Here is an 18,705-nt window from a genome sequence, read left to right as displayed (position 1 = left end):
GACTTCATTTAACAGCTTCTCATCACTTTGTAATCTCCAGGTTTTGTTTGTTTGTTTGTTTGTTTTTTTGAGATGGAGTCACGCTCTTGTTGCCCAGGCTGGAGTGCAGTGGCACGATCTCAGCTCACTGCAACCTCTGCCTCCTGTATTCAAGCAATTCTCCTGCCTCAGCCTCCCAAGTAGCTGGGATTACAGGCATGTGCCACCACGCCCGACTAATTTTTTTGTATTTTTGGTAGAGACGGGGTTGCACCCTATTCACCAGGCTGGTCTCGAACTCCTGACCTTGCGATCCACCCACCTCGACCTCCCAAAGTGCTGGGATTACAGCCATGAACCACCGCGCCCAGCCTGTAATCTCCAGGTTTTAAGGCCATGACTGCCCACTTGCCTAACTCAAGCGCTTATAAATATCCTTAAATATCTCTTATTCTTTATCTGTATGCAGGCTGCCGAGCAAGAAATAAAATCTTTAAAACCAAAATAATTGGCTTAGGATAAAGTAAGCTCACAGAGGGAAAGAGCTGGCATAGAACAAAGCAGAGGCGGCTTCTATGTGCACTCCTGCCAGGCAGAGGGGCAGCAAGGGACAGCGAGAGCTGTGGCACTCTCCCAAGGACATGCTCAGGAGTGAGGCCAACAGCGAAGGATGATGAACTCCCGATCAGACCCATTCAGATGGAAACGAACAGACAAATCCACATGCCTGGGTAAGACTAAGACTTCTTGGATATTGGCCCCTGGCTCTGTTCTCCTCCAGCACTTTGTCTGCAGTGTGAACCGCATTCCCAGTTGTGGTAAAACAGCCGTTCTTAGATCACATCTGTATAGGATGGGGACTTTTGAGCACTTTCCTAAACCCTGTTTCCCCCAACACCGGACTTTATACACATCTGTAAAACAGATGGTGATCATGCTCACATCTAAGTGCAATCGTACCAGCTGGCATCAATATGAATATAGGAAATAAAAGCAATAAGGCCTGTATTTAATAAGCCTATGACCTCATGCACTATCCCCCTCTTTCATCTTCTTTTACTTTTTTTTTTTTGAGACGCAGTCTCGCTCTGTTGCTCAGGCTGGAGCACAGTGGCGCAATCTTGGCTCACTGCAATCTCTGTCTCCCAGGATCAAACAATTCTCCCACCTCAGCCTCCCGAGTAGCTGGGATTACAGGCAACGGCCATCATGCCCGGCTAATTTTTGTATTTTTGTAGAGACGGGGTTTCACTATGTTGACCAGGCTGGTCTTGAACTCCTGACCTCCTGCCTCGGCCTCCCAAAGTGCTGGGATTTCAAGCGTGAGCCACCGCACTCAGCCTTCTTTTACATTTTTGCCAGCACTTGATGCCAGGAACTCTGTCTGCTGCCAATTTCTATTGGGAATGGAAGCCCCATTATCACAGGGGGCCGTCCGGGTGGAGCCAGGCGGCAAAACCGTGCGCTTTCTGGGAGCCCTCCAGGAAGGACGGACAGACCTGGCGCAGGCGCCAGCCTGGCCCTGCTGCCCCAGACTCCCAGGAATACCTACCATTTCCTTGAATGCACTTTCAAGCGCTCCGATGACCAGGCACTCATGGGGAATCTTCTTCTCGGTAAAGAAGCGCGTGGGGGGCGTGCTGGGGGAGCCCGGGGCCCCCACCCCTCCGCGCAGGGAGGCTGCCCGGGTCAGAGTCCTGCTGTTGGCGGGCGTGTTCTCAGGCTCCTCCCCCAGGCAGGTGGGGGGCAGGACGGCGGAGTTCTTCAGGATGTCCACGATGTCCTGCAGCTGCTCCGTGATGTGGTGCTGCAGCAGGCGTGACGCCACCACCGCGGCCCCGGACCCCGCGTGCCCGTCAAACAGCGACCAATAGTGGCAGGAAACACCCTCGGATTCCTGTGGGAGAGGACGACAGGGAGGAGTGAGAACGGCTGTGGACTTTGCCTCAGGGTCATACAGATTGTGGGACATCTATGGGACTGAGGGTCCACTTGGTTGTCTGTCGTCTGCAAACAATGCGGTCAAAACATAGCAAACAAAACAAAATAAACAAAAACAAAAACAAAAAAATACTCAGGGAAGGGTCCCCAAATGAGCCATTGTTGTTACTAGCACCAGAAGGATGAAGCTGTCTCTGCCTCCCCACCTAGCAAGGGAGCCCAAATGATCATACACTAAGCTACTACTTGGAGGGTGAGATCTACTCTAATTTGACGTGTAGGTGTTTGCATAAAACTCTCCTACAAACAGACAAGTCTGTACGAGTCCAGCTTGAACACCTAACTCCTTAACTCCCGTCTTTTTTTTTTTTTTTTTTTGACAGAGTCTCACTCTGTGGCCCAGGCTGGAGTTCAGTGGCGCGATCTAGGCTCACTGCAACCTCCACCGCCCAGGTTCAAGCGATTCTCATGCCTTAGTCTTCTCATGCCTCAGCCTCTGGAGTAGCTGGGAGTACAGGCGCGTGCCACCACACCAGGCTAATTTTTTTTTGTATTTTTAGTAGAGATGGGGTTTCACCATGTTGCCCAGGCTGGTCTCAAACTCCTGGCCTCAAGTGATCCACCCACCTTGGCCTCCTAAAGTGCTGAGATTATCCCAAAGGGCTGGGATTACAGGCGTGAGCCACTGTGCCTGGAACCTCCCATCTATTTCAACCCCAGAGTAGGTTTGATCTGGGGCCTTGGAAAAACGCCCTTTCTCAGGTTTTCCAACGGGAAATAAGTAGACCCATTTTCCCCTTTTAGAGCCCTTAAATGCTGGGATAATTGTCCCATCTTTCTTGGTCTACATCCTGAATTTTTAGAACATGTTTTCACCCTAGACAGCCAGTCTAGCCCAGGCCTCACAAGATGCAGCCAATTCAAATCTCCTCTTTATACTTCCCACCTCCCTTAGTTCTCCAGCTGATGTCACTCTCGGTCTCTCCATTCCCTCTTCCTGCCTTACAGCTACATGCAACCCGTGTTCCCTCATCTACGTTGGGTTTAGTGGCTGCTGGTGGATTTCTAGACTACTTCAAGATGAGCACTTTTGAACCCATGTTTGAATTACACACGCGTTAGATCTTAGAGAAAAGGAGCTCAATTATGACATAGCTGATAGAATAGAGAGCTCAGAAATAAACCCACACATATGTTGTCAACTAATCTTTGACAAGGGTACCAAGAATACACATTAGGGAAAGAAGAGTCTCTGCAATAAATGGTATTAGGAAAAGTGAATATCCACATGCAAAAGAATGAAATTGGGCCCTATTCTTACATCATATACAGAATCCAACTCAAAATAGCCTAAAGACTTAGATGTAAGACGTGAAATCATAAAACTCCTAGAAAAAAACATGGGGGAAAAAAACTCCTTGATATTGGTCTTGGCAATGATTATTTAGATATGATACCCAAAGCACAGGCAATGAAGCAAAAACAAACAAGTGGGACTACATTAAACTAAAATGTTTCTGCGCAGCAAAGGAAGTGATCAACAAAACCAAAAGGTAGGTAGCCTATGGCATGAGAAAAAACACTTGCAAAGCATGTGTGTGATAAGGGGTTAATTTTCAAAGTACACAAGAAACTCCTACAATTCTATTGCAAACAAAACAAGCAAGCCGATGAAAAAATGGGCAAAGGGCTTGAAGAGACATTTCATCAAAGATGACATAAAATAAATGGCCAGCAGGCTTGTGAAAAGATGCTCACCATCAATACCTTTCATAAAACTCAGTGAACTGAAATTAAGGACCTTACTCAACCAGATAAGGGGCATCTAGGGAAAACCTATAGCTCATATCATATTTCATGGTGAAATACTGAATACTTTCCCATAACACTGGGCAAAATAAAAAAAGTATGCTCTCACTACTTCTATTCAATATGATACTGGAAGGTTCCAGATAGGCAAGAAAAAAGAAAAGGCCTAAAGATTGTATAAGAAAATAGCTGGGCACAGTGGCTCACGCCTGTAATCCCAGCTACTCAGAAAGTTGAAATGGGAGAATCCCTTGAATCGAGGAGGAGGAGGCTGCAACAGGCCAAGATCTTGCCACTGTATTCCAGCTGGGGCAACAGAGTGACCCTGTCTCAAAAAAAAAAAAAAAAAAAAAAAAGATTGTTTAAGAAAATAAAGTTGCATTTATCCTGGCTTTGAGCAATTTGAGCATGATGTACCTTAGTGTCATTTTCTTCATGTTTCATGTGCTTGGAGTTTGTCTTTCTAGATCTGTGGACTTACAGTTATTTCATATGATTTAGAAAAATTTCACCCATTATTTCTTAAAAAAATTTTTTTTTGGTATCCTTCTCTCTTTTCTCCTTGGAAGAATCTAATTACACCTGTAGCAGTCCCTAGAGGTTGTCCCATCGCTCATTAAGGATGCTTTCATTTTTTTAATGCTTCATTTTGGTTAATTTCTACTGCAATGTATTAAACTCACTTTTTAAAAATCTTTTTGTTTTTTATTAAAAAACGGACAAAGGATCTGAATAGACATTTCTCAAATTAAGATAAGCAAGTGGCTAACAGGTACATGAAAACGTGCTCAAAATCAATAATCGTCAGGAAAATGCAAATCAAAACCACAATGAGATAGCACCTCACACCTGTTAGGATCGCTATTATCAAAAAAACGAGACAAGTGTTAGTGAGGATGTGTAGAAAAAGGAAACTTCTGTCCTGTGAGTGGGAATGTAAATTGGTACAGCCATTACAGAAAACAGTATGGAGGTTCCTCAAAAAATTAAAAATAGAACCATCATATAAAGCAATTTTACTGCTGGTTATATAACAAAAGGAAATGAAATCAGTATCTATAGCCCAACGTTCATTGCAGCATTATTCACAACAGCCAAGACACTGAAACAACCTTAGCATCCATCAACAGGTGAATGGTAAAGAAAATGTGGTGTATATTATTTACATACAATAAGATATTATTCAGCCACAAAAAGAAGGAAATTCTGCCATTTGCAACAACATGAATGAACCTGGAGGGCATTATGCTAAGTGAAATAAACCAGACACAGAAAGACAAATACCACTTGATCTCATATGTGGAATCTAAAAAAGAGTCAAACTCGTAGAAGCAGAGAGTAGAATGGTGGTTGCCAGGGGCTGGGGTTGAGGAAAGTGGGGAGATAATGGTCAAAAGGTACAAAGTTTCAGGTATAAAATGAGTAAGTTCTGGGGATCTAATGTACAGTATGGTGACTTTAGTTAGTAACACTGTACTGTATACTTGAAATTACCTGAGAGAGTAGATTTTAAGTGTCCTCACCACAAACACACAAAAACTGGTAACTATGTAAGGGAATGGATGTATTAACTTGATTGTGGCAGTCATTTCACAATGCACCCGTATATCAAATCATGCACACCTTAAATACATGATTTCTGTCAATCATACCTCAATAAAACTGGGAGAAATAAAACATTACATTTGAAAAAATGTAACTAGAGGGGTAGGATATAAAACACTAAGAAAAATAAATATTTGGGATCTCTATTTTCAGAAAATTGGTGGACAAAGAGATAAGGTATGGATATAACATCTACTTCTGACTAGCTGGCTTATCTACCCTACAGCAATAAATACTGAAGGCTTTTTTTTTTTTAATTGAAGCCATTAAATAAAATTTTTAGTATAATGCTAGAAGACACTGAGTAGATATGGTGACATGAACCATTACTCTGTGCTCTTTAAAACTTGATTTCCATTCGATTCTGTGTTAGGTGCTAAGAAATAAAATAGCTGATTTTTAATTCAACCAATATGTGATTTGAGCACTTTCTATGCAACAGGCTCTGGAGTAGGCAGTAGAGATAAAAGACTGGCTGAAAGAGATATCAGACATGGCCTGATCTTAATAGTCCAGTGGGGAAGACAGACACTGACTGATACGGTTTGGATTTGTGTCCTCTGCCAAATCTCAGGTCGAATTGTGATCCCCAGTGTTGGAGGAGGGGCCTGGTGGGAGGTGACTGCATCATGGGGGTGGATTTCCCCTTGTTCTTGTGACAGTGAGTGAGTTCTCACGAGATCTGGTTGTTTAAAAGTGTGTAGCACCTCCCCCTTCACTCTCTTCCTTCTCTGGCCATGTAAGATGTGCCTGCTTCCCCTTCACCTTCCACCACGACTGAACGTTTCCCTAAGGCCTCCCCAGCCATGCTTCCTGTACAGCCTGTGGACCAGTGAGCCAGTTAAACCTCTTTTCTTTATAAATTACCCAGTTTCAGGTATTTCTTTAGAGAAGTGAGAGAACATACTAAGACACTGATCAAATAATCACACGTACAAACATAAGATCACAAGTCTGATCAAAGAGAGGACAAGGAGAAATTCTTAGTACTACAAGGCCAGCCTGCAGAGGGACAGGACACATTGGAGAAGGCTTCCTGAGGACATGAGGACTAGGCTGAGGATGCATGGAAGTTCATGAGATAAGGAGGGGAGGGGAGAGAATCCCAAGCAGTAGCAACAGCAGGTGCAAGGGCCCTGCGGTAGAATGGGGGCATGATGCACGAGCATAGACTCAACCATGGCCATGTGGCTGAGTGGGAGAGTGAGGAGCAAGATGAGGGTGGAGAGAGAGGTAGCAGCTAGACCACTCAATATTTACAGGACACATGAAGGATCCTGGCTTTAGCATAAGTGTAACAAAAAAAAAACCATTGACTGAAGTAAGAATGACAAAATCAATTTATGTTTTTAAAAGATCACTCAAGCTATTCTGTGAGATTAGAAAAGAAATAAGGGTGAAAGTCATGATGCTAAGGTAGGAGGTAAATCCTGCCCTAAAAAACATTCAGTCACATTCAGGCCATAAAAAAACACATTTAAACAATGAAAAGCATCATAAAACAAAGGTAAAAACACAAAGAGCTCTAACTCATAGGAAAGAGGAAAGAACAATGATTACAGATGAGAAGATTTGGATTCTAATCCCATCTTCAACACCAATCATCAGCTGAGTGGCGGCAGGACAGGTGTTAGGCCATTAGCTGGTTGTCCCTTTTGCTTAACATTTCTATGCCATGGTTTGTTGTTGTTTTTTAATCCCTTGAACTAGATAAAAACAAGTTTATAATGAGATGTTAAAATCTTCAATGTCCTCCTATGCTAAGAGGATGTAAAAAAGGGACATAGTATTCGGGGAAATGCAACCACATTGTGGGCTCTGCTATGTGCTTAGAGTTCAGCTCAGCTGTTAAAAGTGTAAGAGACCCTAAGGTCAGAGAAACACATCCAGTTACAGGTCCAGAAAAACCTTCCCATCACTTATTTATTTTTTGAGACAAGGTCTTGCTCTGTCACCCAGGCTGGAGTGCACTGGCACAACCACGACTTACTGAAGCCTCAACCTCCCAGGCTCAAATGACCCTCCAGCATCAGCCTCTTGAGTGGCTGGGACTACAGGCATGTGCCACCACATCCAGCTCATTTTTGTATTTTTCAGAGAGATGAGGTTTTGCTATGTTGCCCAGGCTAGTGAACTGGGCTCAAGCAGTCCTCCTGCCTTAGCCTCCAAAAGTGCTGGGATTACAGGTATGAGCCACCGTGTCTGGCCACCCATCCCATCATTTAATAAACCTTATATAGCAGGCAATACTCTAAATGCTTTACAAATATGAACTCGTTTAATCCTTACTCCACTCCTCTGTGAGAGGTGTGGTAATTATCTGCATTTTATATTGTAGGAAAATGAGAGACAGAGAATATAACTGCTCTAGGTCACCACCTATTAAGTTATGCAGCGGGGACCAGAGTCTATGCTTTCAGCCACCAACCTCTATGCTAAGGTGACCACCCCTACCCTACCCCCAGAGGGAAGGGTTGCCTTAATCTATACATAGTGCCATAGTCCATTTTTCTACTCTATAATCTGAGTTGCAACCAGAGTGATTTTTCTAAAACACAACATTTGGTCATTTTCTTTTATGAGTCTAACAGCCTGCTCTGTGGGCTGGCTCCTGTCCGTGAGCCTCCAGTTTGCCGTCTCTGATTGAATCTCTGATGATCTCCCCACATTCTAGCCCTTACTCAAATCCCACCCACACCAAACTACAGAACTTGCAGCTCATCACAAACCACTAACCATCACCACCTCCTTTACATAACTCCCACCTGGCTTTCAGTACTCAGCTTAAATATCATCTCCTTCCAGAAGCCCCTACTTCACCCTGAGCACCATCTGGACAGCGGCCTTGAGGGCTAGGGTGACATTCCAGTCTGGCAAAGCAGACTGAGAAGCCTCCATTTTACCACCTGGCGGGTACTAGTGAGTTGCAATGCCTCTGTACCTAGGAGTGCTATGAAAGCTGGGAGGCAAGAAAGAAGCACTAGAATTTAAAAGGTTCATGAAGGACTGCAAGAGGTGTTTCAAAGAACAATATGAGGCCAGAGAGGGCTACATGTGTTTGAAATGTGACCAAAATATTAGAGAGAATAAAGATCTATTTTCAAAGGTGGAATGATCAAATAGGTTTTGCTGTACCTTTATTTTATTTTTTTGAGACAGAGTCTGTCACCTAGTCTGTAGCGCAGTGGTGCGATCCTGGCTCACCGCAGCCTCTGCCTCCCAGGCCCAAGTGATTATCCCACTTCAGCCTCCCAAGTAGCTGGGACTAAGGCATACACCACCACACCAGGCTAATTTTTGTACTTTTAGTAGAGACAGGGTTTCACCGTGTTGGCCAGGCTGGTCTCAAACTCCTGGCTTCAAGTGACCCACCCACCTCAACCTCCCAAAGTGCTGGGATCACAGAGGTGAGCTACCAGGCCCGGCCTGTACACTTATTTTAAGAAGGATATGAGGATTCTCCCTTGTTTCCTACCTGGTTCTCCTCAAAATGATGCCATCAATTGCCGTAAGATAAGCAGGATGGTTTGATGCATAAAGTCAGACCTGGGAACATGAAGGAATGAATATCTCCTCAATGTCACATGAGCAGTGAGGGGCCTTCATCAAGGTTAGGGGTCTAAGCCAGAAATAAGGTGGCCTGGGCAATGCAACTGTGAGTCTAAGAGATAGGCCTGGGGAATCACAAGTGGTATGAAGGTGATGCTTTTAAAGCATCTGAAACCTGCGATTTCACTGCAAATACACATGTATTGCTTCACCGCTCAGAATCTTCAGTTACTCCCTACTGCCCTTAAAATGCCATTTTTTTCTCTTAGATGCTGACATGTCTTACAGACACTGAATGATCTAGTTACTATTCACTCTTCAGCACATCTCTTGCTTCTTTCAGTGGTCCTGAACTTCTCTCATTTCCTCTCTTCTAACTCTCAGTGACCTCTGGAACCATGACCATCATGTTTTTCTTCTGCCTGAAACACTGATCCCTATCTCTCTGCTTGGAACACTATCCTTCAGTTTTTGGTGGAAGTGTGACTTATTCCATCAAGCCTGCCTGGATCACCTCAGCCCCTGTGCATCCCATTTTCTGTACACCAGTATGCGTCAGCCCTGCTCACAGAGACTTAGGTGTGTCTCATTTGCTCTGGTATTCCCAATGAGTGTCTGGTACAGAACAGATGTTCGATAACTACTTATTACATATACAAAGAAAGAAAAGGAGAGAATGGTTTTTATTTTTTCAAAGCAATACAGTAGCTTGGCAAATAGGGATTTTATATAAGACACTTCACATTGGTAAAACCAATAGAATATCATAACCCTACCCTACTCCAGGATTGGGGATGACTTGATCTTGCTTTATTTACCCAGGACTGTGTCCCCTCAGCTCCCTGAGGCCAAGTGTGCGAAGCAAATAAGGAGCCTGCATCTAGGACCCTGGGAATCTCAGAGGGGCTCCAAAGAAACGAAGAGACATTGCCATCTCTGGCTGTACTTGATTTGCTGAGCCTCGTTCCTACATAACCAGTATGAAACTCACTGTCTCCCTCTCTCTCTCAATCCAATCTCTTCTGAGCTAGGGCATATCCACCCCTCATACTGTTGGCAAAGGAGGAACATCTCCTCAGTTTGGTATTAACTCTGAGTATAAGATTTTGTATTTATACGGTAAATAAACAAGGTTTAAGCATTTACATTATTTAACAGTCCAAGGGCAATTTTAGTTATTTTAAATGCTGGATATTTACTTACGCATTCTCAAATGAGTTAAAACAAACATATTCTATCTACCATGATATGTCTTAACATAGAAAGACCACAGGCTTTAGATCAAGACAAATCTGGGTTCTGAAATTTACTACTATGTGACCTTGGGGAAGTTACTTAACTTCTCTCAACTCCATTTCCTTATTTGAAGAAGATGATAAAGGACAAGGCAAAATGGTGGCACAGACAGTAAGATTACTTCATGTAATGGTACATGTCTTGGAGCCTCCTTTCCTATGTGCCAGGCTCCATGCTGGGCACTAGAGATACAGCAGAAAATGAAAATGTCATGGTTCTCAAGCTCTTGAACTAACAATCTAGAATATGATCAGGTAATTACAAGTGTGATGAATGTTAGAAAAACAAAGTGCATGGCATCACGCGAGTGGATAACATGTATTAAATGTGCAGCTAACCATGGGGTATGGGGGGCACATGGGAAGGGGTATGGCTATGAAGGGATAGCAAGAAGGAGTTCTCTGTCATGATGAAACTGCTCTGAATCCCTGTTGCAGCAGTGATGATATGTATCTATGCACGTGTTAAAATTCATACAACTGTATACCAAAAGGAAAAAGTTAATTGTACTGTACGTTTTAAAAATGATAAAATGTATAGCACTGTATTCAGCACATAGGAGTAGCAAAAACACTAGAAGTAATGGTAATTACTTATACTATTAAATAGCCTGGAGGGACACTGAGCAGGTGGGGAGACCAGGCTGCACATCTGAGCTCCTGACTTCCAATTCTGCCAAATGGTGTACTCATCTCGCTGTACTGTGCAACTCCTGTTGCTTCTGTTCACCTTTCTTATTTCCCCTAAAGGAAGTCTTAGTTCAAAGGACATCTGATATGGTGTGGCTGTGTCTCCACCCAAATCTCATCTTGAACTGTAGTTCTTATAATCCCCACATGTCGTGGGAGGGACCCTGTCGGAGGTCATTGAATCACGGGGGTGGTCACCTCCATGCTGTTCTTGTGATAGTGAGTTCTCACAAGATATGATGGTTTCATAATGGGCTTTCCCTCCCCTTTGTTCTGCATTTCTCCTTTCCGCCACCACGTGAAGAAGGATGTGTTTGCTTCCCCTTCCACCGTGATTGTAAGTTTGCTGAGGCCTCCCCAGCCATGCTGAACTGTGAGTCAATTAAACCTCTTTCCTTTATAAATTACCCAATCTCTGGTATGTCTCAGCAGCGTGAGAATAAACTAATACAAATCTATCAAGCACCTATGTTTAATCCCCCTAACATCACAATAAAATGGGTGTCACTCCATTTTGCCAACAGTGAAACTGGGGTACAGATAGTTTAAGTAACTCTGCTGGTATGTGGCAGAGATAGGATTTGAACCTAGTTCTTCAGACTCCAAGTTAAGGGATCTTTCCCTCTCCCCAGTGTCACACAACTTTGTGTAATTAATCTCCTCGGCTTCTGTTACTGTGTGGCCTTGCACTTCAGTGTTGCTTGTGTTATTTTAATTTGTTTATTGCTTACTAGTAATTGCATACGTGTCTGATTGCTCAAATGTTTCGGCAATGGCTCTGCATTACTCTTCCGGAAGCTTCAGAAAATGTTGATGGGGCACCAGCACAGGATGCAAATCAGACCCTTCATAATTACAGTAACCTAGCTCTTGACATAATACACTTCAAAATTACTCATATTCATTCTAACAAATGTTTAACCTTATTTTTGCTCCAGATAAACATGAGTTAAATGTGTACTCCACTTGAAGAAAAACAGTATCAAGCCCCTTCCTGACTTACCATATAATTCAATTTGGCAGAAATCACTTCTGACTCACAAAACAATAACTTTGAGGCAGTTTTCCAGTTGCATTCTAAATTATTTCATTTACAAAGAATCAGTCTTATACGCAATTTATAACACACAAATGCCTACCTACTTCTATTCAGGAATACATCTGCAGCCTGATGAAGGAAGATTCCAGAAGGTGAAAAATTGAGAGCTTGAAAATTCAGTTTCTCTTTTAGACTTTCTCTACAGTAGGCTCATTATCACATTCTCTTCTCGCAAAAGGAAACTGCTTTTTAATAATTTTATTTTCTTTTTCCCATTTTTCAAAAAATCTAGTATGCCAGAACTTAATGAGTTCTAACTGGAAAAGACTCCTTGGGCCTTTCAACAAATACAAGATTGTTCCAAACAGAAATCTAACTATTAAACAAGGAGCTGAAGTCATTTCAGAAACAAGCAGGTGGTGTCCATTCAGCTTCAGGTATACTGATCCCAGGGCCAACCAAAGATGTCAAAAATGACCAGCTTAAATTTTAGCCCTACTCGAACAGGAGCTACATCACGTGCACCTGAACTCCGGGGAATCCATAGACTAAAACAGCCAGCGTTAGCCATCTGGGTGGTTGTGAGGTACCCATCCCCTCTTTATGGAGTGCCAACTGAGAAGGAGAGGTTCTAGACATAACCTCAGACGTTTCCTGTGGAGACCAACAGAAATACCCAGATGTAGGAGAGGAAATACACAAAGCCAAGGAGTGGGGTTTGAGGTATTTGTTCCAGCTTAAGGAAACGACGGTTTTGCCTTCCTTTACTCACTGCACAGAGCTCTAGAGTTTTGCAAACCTCTTTATCCCTCTTCCCCTGAGACGAGTGCTCTCCACACGAAGCACATGAATGTGAGGGGGAATTGAAAAACAATCGGTCGGCGTGTAAGAGACACGTTAGAAATGCTTTCCTAGTTTTCATTCGGGATGACACTGGCGCCCTCGCGTGGTAGGTAAGTCAATCCTCCGCGTGCATGGGATGCTGGTGCCCTTCCATGCCTGTTAGTTTTGGTATATGGCAACCCATTGCAGGGGACCTGTGCCCCTAACTGGTGATTATACTACTAAATTTTAAATTAAAATTATTCCTCACATAGTAGACAACAGGTTAAAAAAATTTCTGCAAAGAAACTACAGATAGAAAACATGAGCAAATAAGAACATGTCAGAGCTGGCACTTGATATTCCCAGGAATGACAATCCAGTCATATCTGACAATCATCATCATCATATCTAGCCAAAATACTCTGAAACGCTCAAGGGGAGAGTTGAAATATGGAATTATACTCGCTATTGTTAATGATGAATTTTGCCTTCAGATATTAGCTAATGATAGCAGGAAGTCTTTGCTCTTAGCAAGACAGTAAATGAGTTACTGTGTGAAAAACAGTTAAATCAATGCCTGGCATACAATTAACACTGTATCACTGTTAGCTGTTGTTATTTTAAAACGTTGCCTTTTCATCTTTATTGCCCTTAAATTAAAACATTTAAAAATTTTAAATGTATCTTTATAGTTTTAAAATAATTATATACTTTATGGATACACAGTAGTAGGTTATATATCAATAAATGATCAATAAATGAACAAACACATTGGGGGTGCATTTTTTTTCTAAGAGACAAGGTCTTGCTCTGTCACCCAAGCTGGAGTGCAGTGGCATGATCATACTTCACTGCAGCCTCAGTCTCCTGGGTTCAAGCCATCCTCCCACCTCAGCCTCCTGACTAGATGGGACCATGAGTGCACCACCACACCAGGCTTTATTTTTTATTTTTATTTTTGTAGAGATGAGTTCTCCTTATTTTGCCCAAGCTAGTCTGGAACTCCTGGCCTCAAGCTATCCTCCCACGTTGGCCGCCCCAAGAAGCTAGGACTACAGGCATGTGCCACCACACCTGGCTAATTTTTAAATTTTTTGTAGAGAGGGTCTTGCTATGTTGCCCAGGCTGGGTCTCAAACTCCTGGCCTCAAGTGACCCTCCTGCCTTGGCCTCCCAGTGCTGTGAAATTACAGGCATGAGCCACCACACCCTGCCAAAAAAATTGTTTTTAACTTACGATTTGGAGACTGTTAATTTAGAAATAGTTGTCTGAAGGGAAAAAGTGGTATCCTCCTGGTAGCATTCACAAGTCCTTAGCTTATTTAATATTATTCTTCCCTTTGCCACCCTAACTATTCAGGTATTTATACAACCGGTGGAGGGGCCATATCAACAGCAGGAAAGGCCTATCACAAATGTAGAAATCCCACTTTGAGTGACATCTCATCGTTGATTTTACAAAATGCCCTGTATGAGCACAGAATGCACTTTCTACCCCGTCTCTCCCACTACCAAAGAAAAGGGATTGATCACTTCCCCTTGGGGAAACAGAGTTGCCATATTTTTCTGTTTCCCCACTATATATGTGATTATATGGTTTGATTTCCACAAACTTTCTGGCCAGTTTTCCAGGAATCTCAGTGAAGATGATAATGCACAGTCCAGAGTATCTGCTATAGGCATTCCATCCACAGGGCTTTCAATGTCCAGTTTTCCATCTGATCCTCACAGTACCACAGTGAAAGGGAGAAGAATAAGCCAATGAGGAGGTAGAGATGAGAAAACATTTGAGTGACTTCATGAAAGACCTTCCTAGGGCTCATGTTCTATTGCTGTCCACATGGAGCCATGACCCTACAGCGTTGTTCGCTTTTTACCATACCTCTTTTTTTTGACTAAATTGTTCGGATACTCTGCTCTGCAGTGGAGGAAAAAAATCCCTTAATTTCATATACTTTAATGAATATGCTGCTTCCTTCTCAGGATATGACAATATGAATTGCAGGTTTCTTTGGTTCAATTCCTCCCACATAAAGAGGCAGTAAGGTGCAGGATAGGTTTAGTAAGTTTGACTTTTGTTTTTAAATGGCAATTTAGACCTGTCTTAAAATATTAATTTATAAAAGGAAGTACAAAGTTTATAACGGTTTTTGCTAAATTGCATTGTGATTTATTCTAGAATCAACTCGGGAATATTCTTAAACTATTAGTTTATACATCAACAACTTCTCCCTAAATTAGTTTATGGAAAAAACATAAGTACTGTGAAATAATACTGAAGTGCAGTTGCCAATCCACTATTAGAAACAACAACAACAATAGATAATATTTATTGAGCACCTACCCCATGCACTATTCTAAGCACTTTTCATATTTTAACTCACTTCACTCTAATAAGCCTATGAAATAGTACCTGTTATAACCAATTTACAGATGGGAAAATTGAGGTATGGAGAAGCCGACTGACTTGCACAAGATAACACATCTAGTAAGGGGCAGAGACAGGATTCAAACTCAGGTATTCATGCTTATCCAGTCAGAGGGCTTTTTTTTCTTCCCATGGTTTATGCAAATGATGGTCTTTCTATAATTTAGCAAGAAAATGGACGATAAAGAGAAGATGATAATTTCATTTTAGCTCTGTTTTTCATCTGAGTAACAGCTATTACAGTTTCTGAGTTGACAGGGGACACTGCTAACTAACTCCCATATCAAAAGAGAAATCATAATGGAAATGAGAAAATATTTAGTGTCAAATTTTATTGAAATTATACATGTCAACATTAGGAGTTATTCTTCCTTGATGTCTGACTTTCTCAAAGAGATTTTCCTGCTCCATGTCTCAACTGCTAATGGATACAGAGGCAGCATGGTGTAAGTCTAGACACTGAGGCCAGACTGCCTGGGTCGAATCAAGATCTACACTTTCTAGCTCTGTGCCTCAGCTTCCTCATCAGTTAAAAAAGGCAATAATAATACATATTTATGCACATATTACAGTTTGGGCACTCCTAATCCAAAAGTCTGGAAAATGCTCTGAAATCCAAAACTTTTGAGCATGGACATGACATCACAAGTGGAGAATTCTACACCTGATCTCAGTGGGTCATGGTAGAAACACAGGCACACTATATCTGGTTTATTTAGCAACCCCATGGAGAAATAAGACTACCTTCAGACTATGTGTGTAAGCTGCATACAAAACACTAATGAATTTTGTGTTTAAACTTGGGTCTCATTCCCAAGATATCTCATTATGTATATGCAAATAGTCCAAAATCTGAAAAAATCTGAAATCCAAAACACTTCTGGTTTCAAACATTTTGGATAAGGGATACTTAGCCTATATAAGGTTAAATAAATTAATACCAGCAAGGCACTAAAATCAGCGTCTGGTACACGAGTGCTGAGTATTATTTATGGTTTTGGTTTTTTTTTTTTTAGAAGAAATGAAAGAAGAAAATAAAGTTTATTGCCCTTGACAATGTTCTTCCCACTTAAAGCTGTGGGAAGTCAGATTATAAGTGAAGCAAGAAGAAATTTCCATCTCAACATGATTTATTTTCCTTGCACCTTACATTTTGCCACAGTGGGAAACTATAGTGAAACCATGTTGTGTTCTCAGCTACTATGTACATCTTGGTCAAACCTGGTCTTCAGAGTAATCCAACACCCACCAATAAGGGGCCTTTAAAGGGATTCTAGCTGACATCAGCCTCCTCAATTCCTGGTTTTAAAATCATCCATCTTAATCACTGGCAAGAGTTCTATGTCCCTAGAACTAAAAGAGTTTTGAAAGAAACCACTGCATTACTAAAAAAAAAAAAAAAAACTGGCCAGGCACAGTGGTTCATGCCTATTATCCCAGCACTTTGGGAGGCTGAGGCGGGCAGATCATAAGGTCAGGAGATCCAGACCATCCTGGCTAACACGGTGAAACCCCGTCTCTACTAAAAATACAAAAAATTAGCTGGGCGTGGTGGCGGGCACCTGTAGTCCCAGCTACCCAGGAGGCTGAGGCAGGAGAATGGCATGAACCTGGGAGGCGGAGCTTGCAGTGAGCCAAGATCGCGCCACTGCACTCCAGTCTGGACAACAGAGAGAGATCCTGTCTCAAAAAAAAAAAAAAAAAAAAAAACTAAGAAGAAAAGAAAATTCTTATTTTCTTCACATGTGCAGAACAAGGAACAAAATTTTAGCATAATAAAATGAGATGAATAAAAGGCTGCTCCTATTGCATTTTTATAGCTGACATCATTGCAGGGAGCCAACTGCCTGATGAGGGCGAAATATTCCAAAGGGCTGCTGTTGTAGAACCAGAAGCAACCTTCATTGCATGTTTCGGGGGTGAAAGAGTACTTCTTACAAAAACAGATAAAAAGAATGGCAAAACCTCAGTTCGGAAAGTTGAAATAGTCCCTTTCTCATGTTCCTTTTGCCTCTCCCTGCCCCATTTTGATCCTATTTGCCTGGAGTTCCCACAGTGCTGCCCCGTCCTCTGCTGAGAAAGATAATCAGCTTTCCTCTCCCCTGCTGATGGTCTTGGCCGAGATGCTGACACAGCCATCTCCTGTTATTGTAATTAGACACTGAACTAGCAGATACTGAAACCACACACTTTGATGTGTTTTGGCTAAATTAAACAACACAAGGGTGCTCCTAAGGAAGTAGACTTGGAATGCATGTGTTCAGAAGTCTAGTCTCAAGCCAAAAACAATCTGTTCAAAATAGGGAGTCAGACGTGGGCAAAAAAATTTCCTGGTTATGGCCACAATACCCTAAATATTTCCCACCCACGCATCTTATGTAAGTACACGCACTTCTTAACACTAGGTTATGACATACCTTTCAGAGTGATCTCTTTCTCCTTCCACAGAGAAGTCACTTGGTACCCTCCTCCTCTTATCTCATTCCTGGAATGACTAAATATTTGGGAACTAAGAAGAAAAAGCTCTTGGAAAAGCTGTGTTTTCACCTGAGGATGGCAATCAGTATGATAAATAAAGACTCTTTATAACCTTCCAAGTCAAAGGAAAGAAAAGCTAGCAATGGTGATTCATGTGCACAAATCTTGAGCTGGTTAATTAAAAAGCCTTCTGTGGGAATCAGGAGGCCATTGGGAATAAGGTATTGTCCTCAACAAGCTTACAGCAGCTTTCCTAAGAGACAGTCTCATGAAAGTGTCTTTTGGAAGTGCTAGAATTGTAGATTTCCTTCTTTCCTGCCCACCCATCCTGTTTCCAAATCAGTTCTCAGAGGTAGGCATGTCAAGAGGCTTGCACGTTGCCAAAGAGTATCTATTTGCTATTTGCCAGACTGTGGGCTTATAGCTCTTCACATTAAGCTACCCAAAAATGATCCAGGCACAAGAAAAGTTCCACCTTCATTTGTCATTGAGAATGCCCTTCTCTACTATACTACATACCTGCTTCATCAAATATCTCAAAATGTTGCTTTTTCTTTTTTTTTTTTTTTTTTTGAGATGGAGTCTCACTCAGTTGCCCAGGCTGGAGTGCAGTGGTGTGATCTTGGCCCACTGCAACCTCCACCTCCCGGGTTCAAGCAATTCTCCTGCCTCAGACTCCCAAGAAGCTGGGAATAGAGGCACATGCCGCCAAGCCCAGCTAATTTTTTGTGTTTCAGTAGAGACGGGGTTTCACTGTTTTGCCCAGGCTAGTTGCGAACTCCTGAGCTCAGGGAATCCACCTGCCTCAGCCTCCAAAAGTGCTGGGAGTACAGGCGTGAGCCACTGCGCCGGCCAAAACATTGCTTTTTTTTTTTTTTTTTTTTTTTTTTGAGATGGAGTCTCACTCTGTCGCCAGGCTGGAGTGCAGTGGCATGATCTCAGCTCACTGCAACCTCTGCCCTCCAAGTTAAAGTGATTCTCCTGCCTCAGCCTCCCTTGTAACTGGGATTACAGGCGCCTGCCACCGCACCCGGCTAATTTTTTGTATTTTTAGTCGAGATGGGTTCA

General features: G+C 42.4%; 1 protein-coding gene across 3 annotated transcripts in view; it reads right to left on the bottom strand.

The window, feature by feature from the left end:
- PPM1H (protein phosphatase, Mg2+/Mn2+ dependent 1H) overlaps positions 1-18,705 on the bottom strand; it is a 289,690-nt gene that overhangs the window by 155,896 nt on the left and 115,089 nt on the right. For all 3 annotated transcript variants that reach the window (XM_008978449.4, XM_034935524.3, XM_034935525.3), the window contains exon 3: positions 1,532-1,876. In XM_008978449.4, coding sequence (XP_008976697.3) covers positions 1,532-1,876 — 345 coding nt within the window. The remainder of the gene's footprint in view (positions 1-1,531; positions 1,877-18,705) is intronic.

This window comes from Pan paniscus, chromosome 10 (assembly GCF_029289425.2).
Source record: "Pan paniscus chromosome 10, NHGRI_mPanPan1-v2.0_pri, whole genome shotgun sequence".
In the NCBI taxonomy this organism is placed as follows: Eukaryota; Metazoa; Chordata; class Mammalia; order Primates; family Hominidae; genus Pan; species Pan paniscus.
The sequence above is the reverse complement of the archived record's forward strand: the minus strand, read 5'-3'. Positions and strand labels throughout refer to the sequence as shown.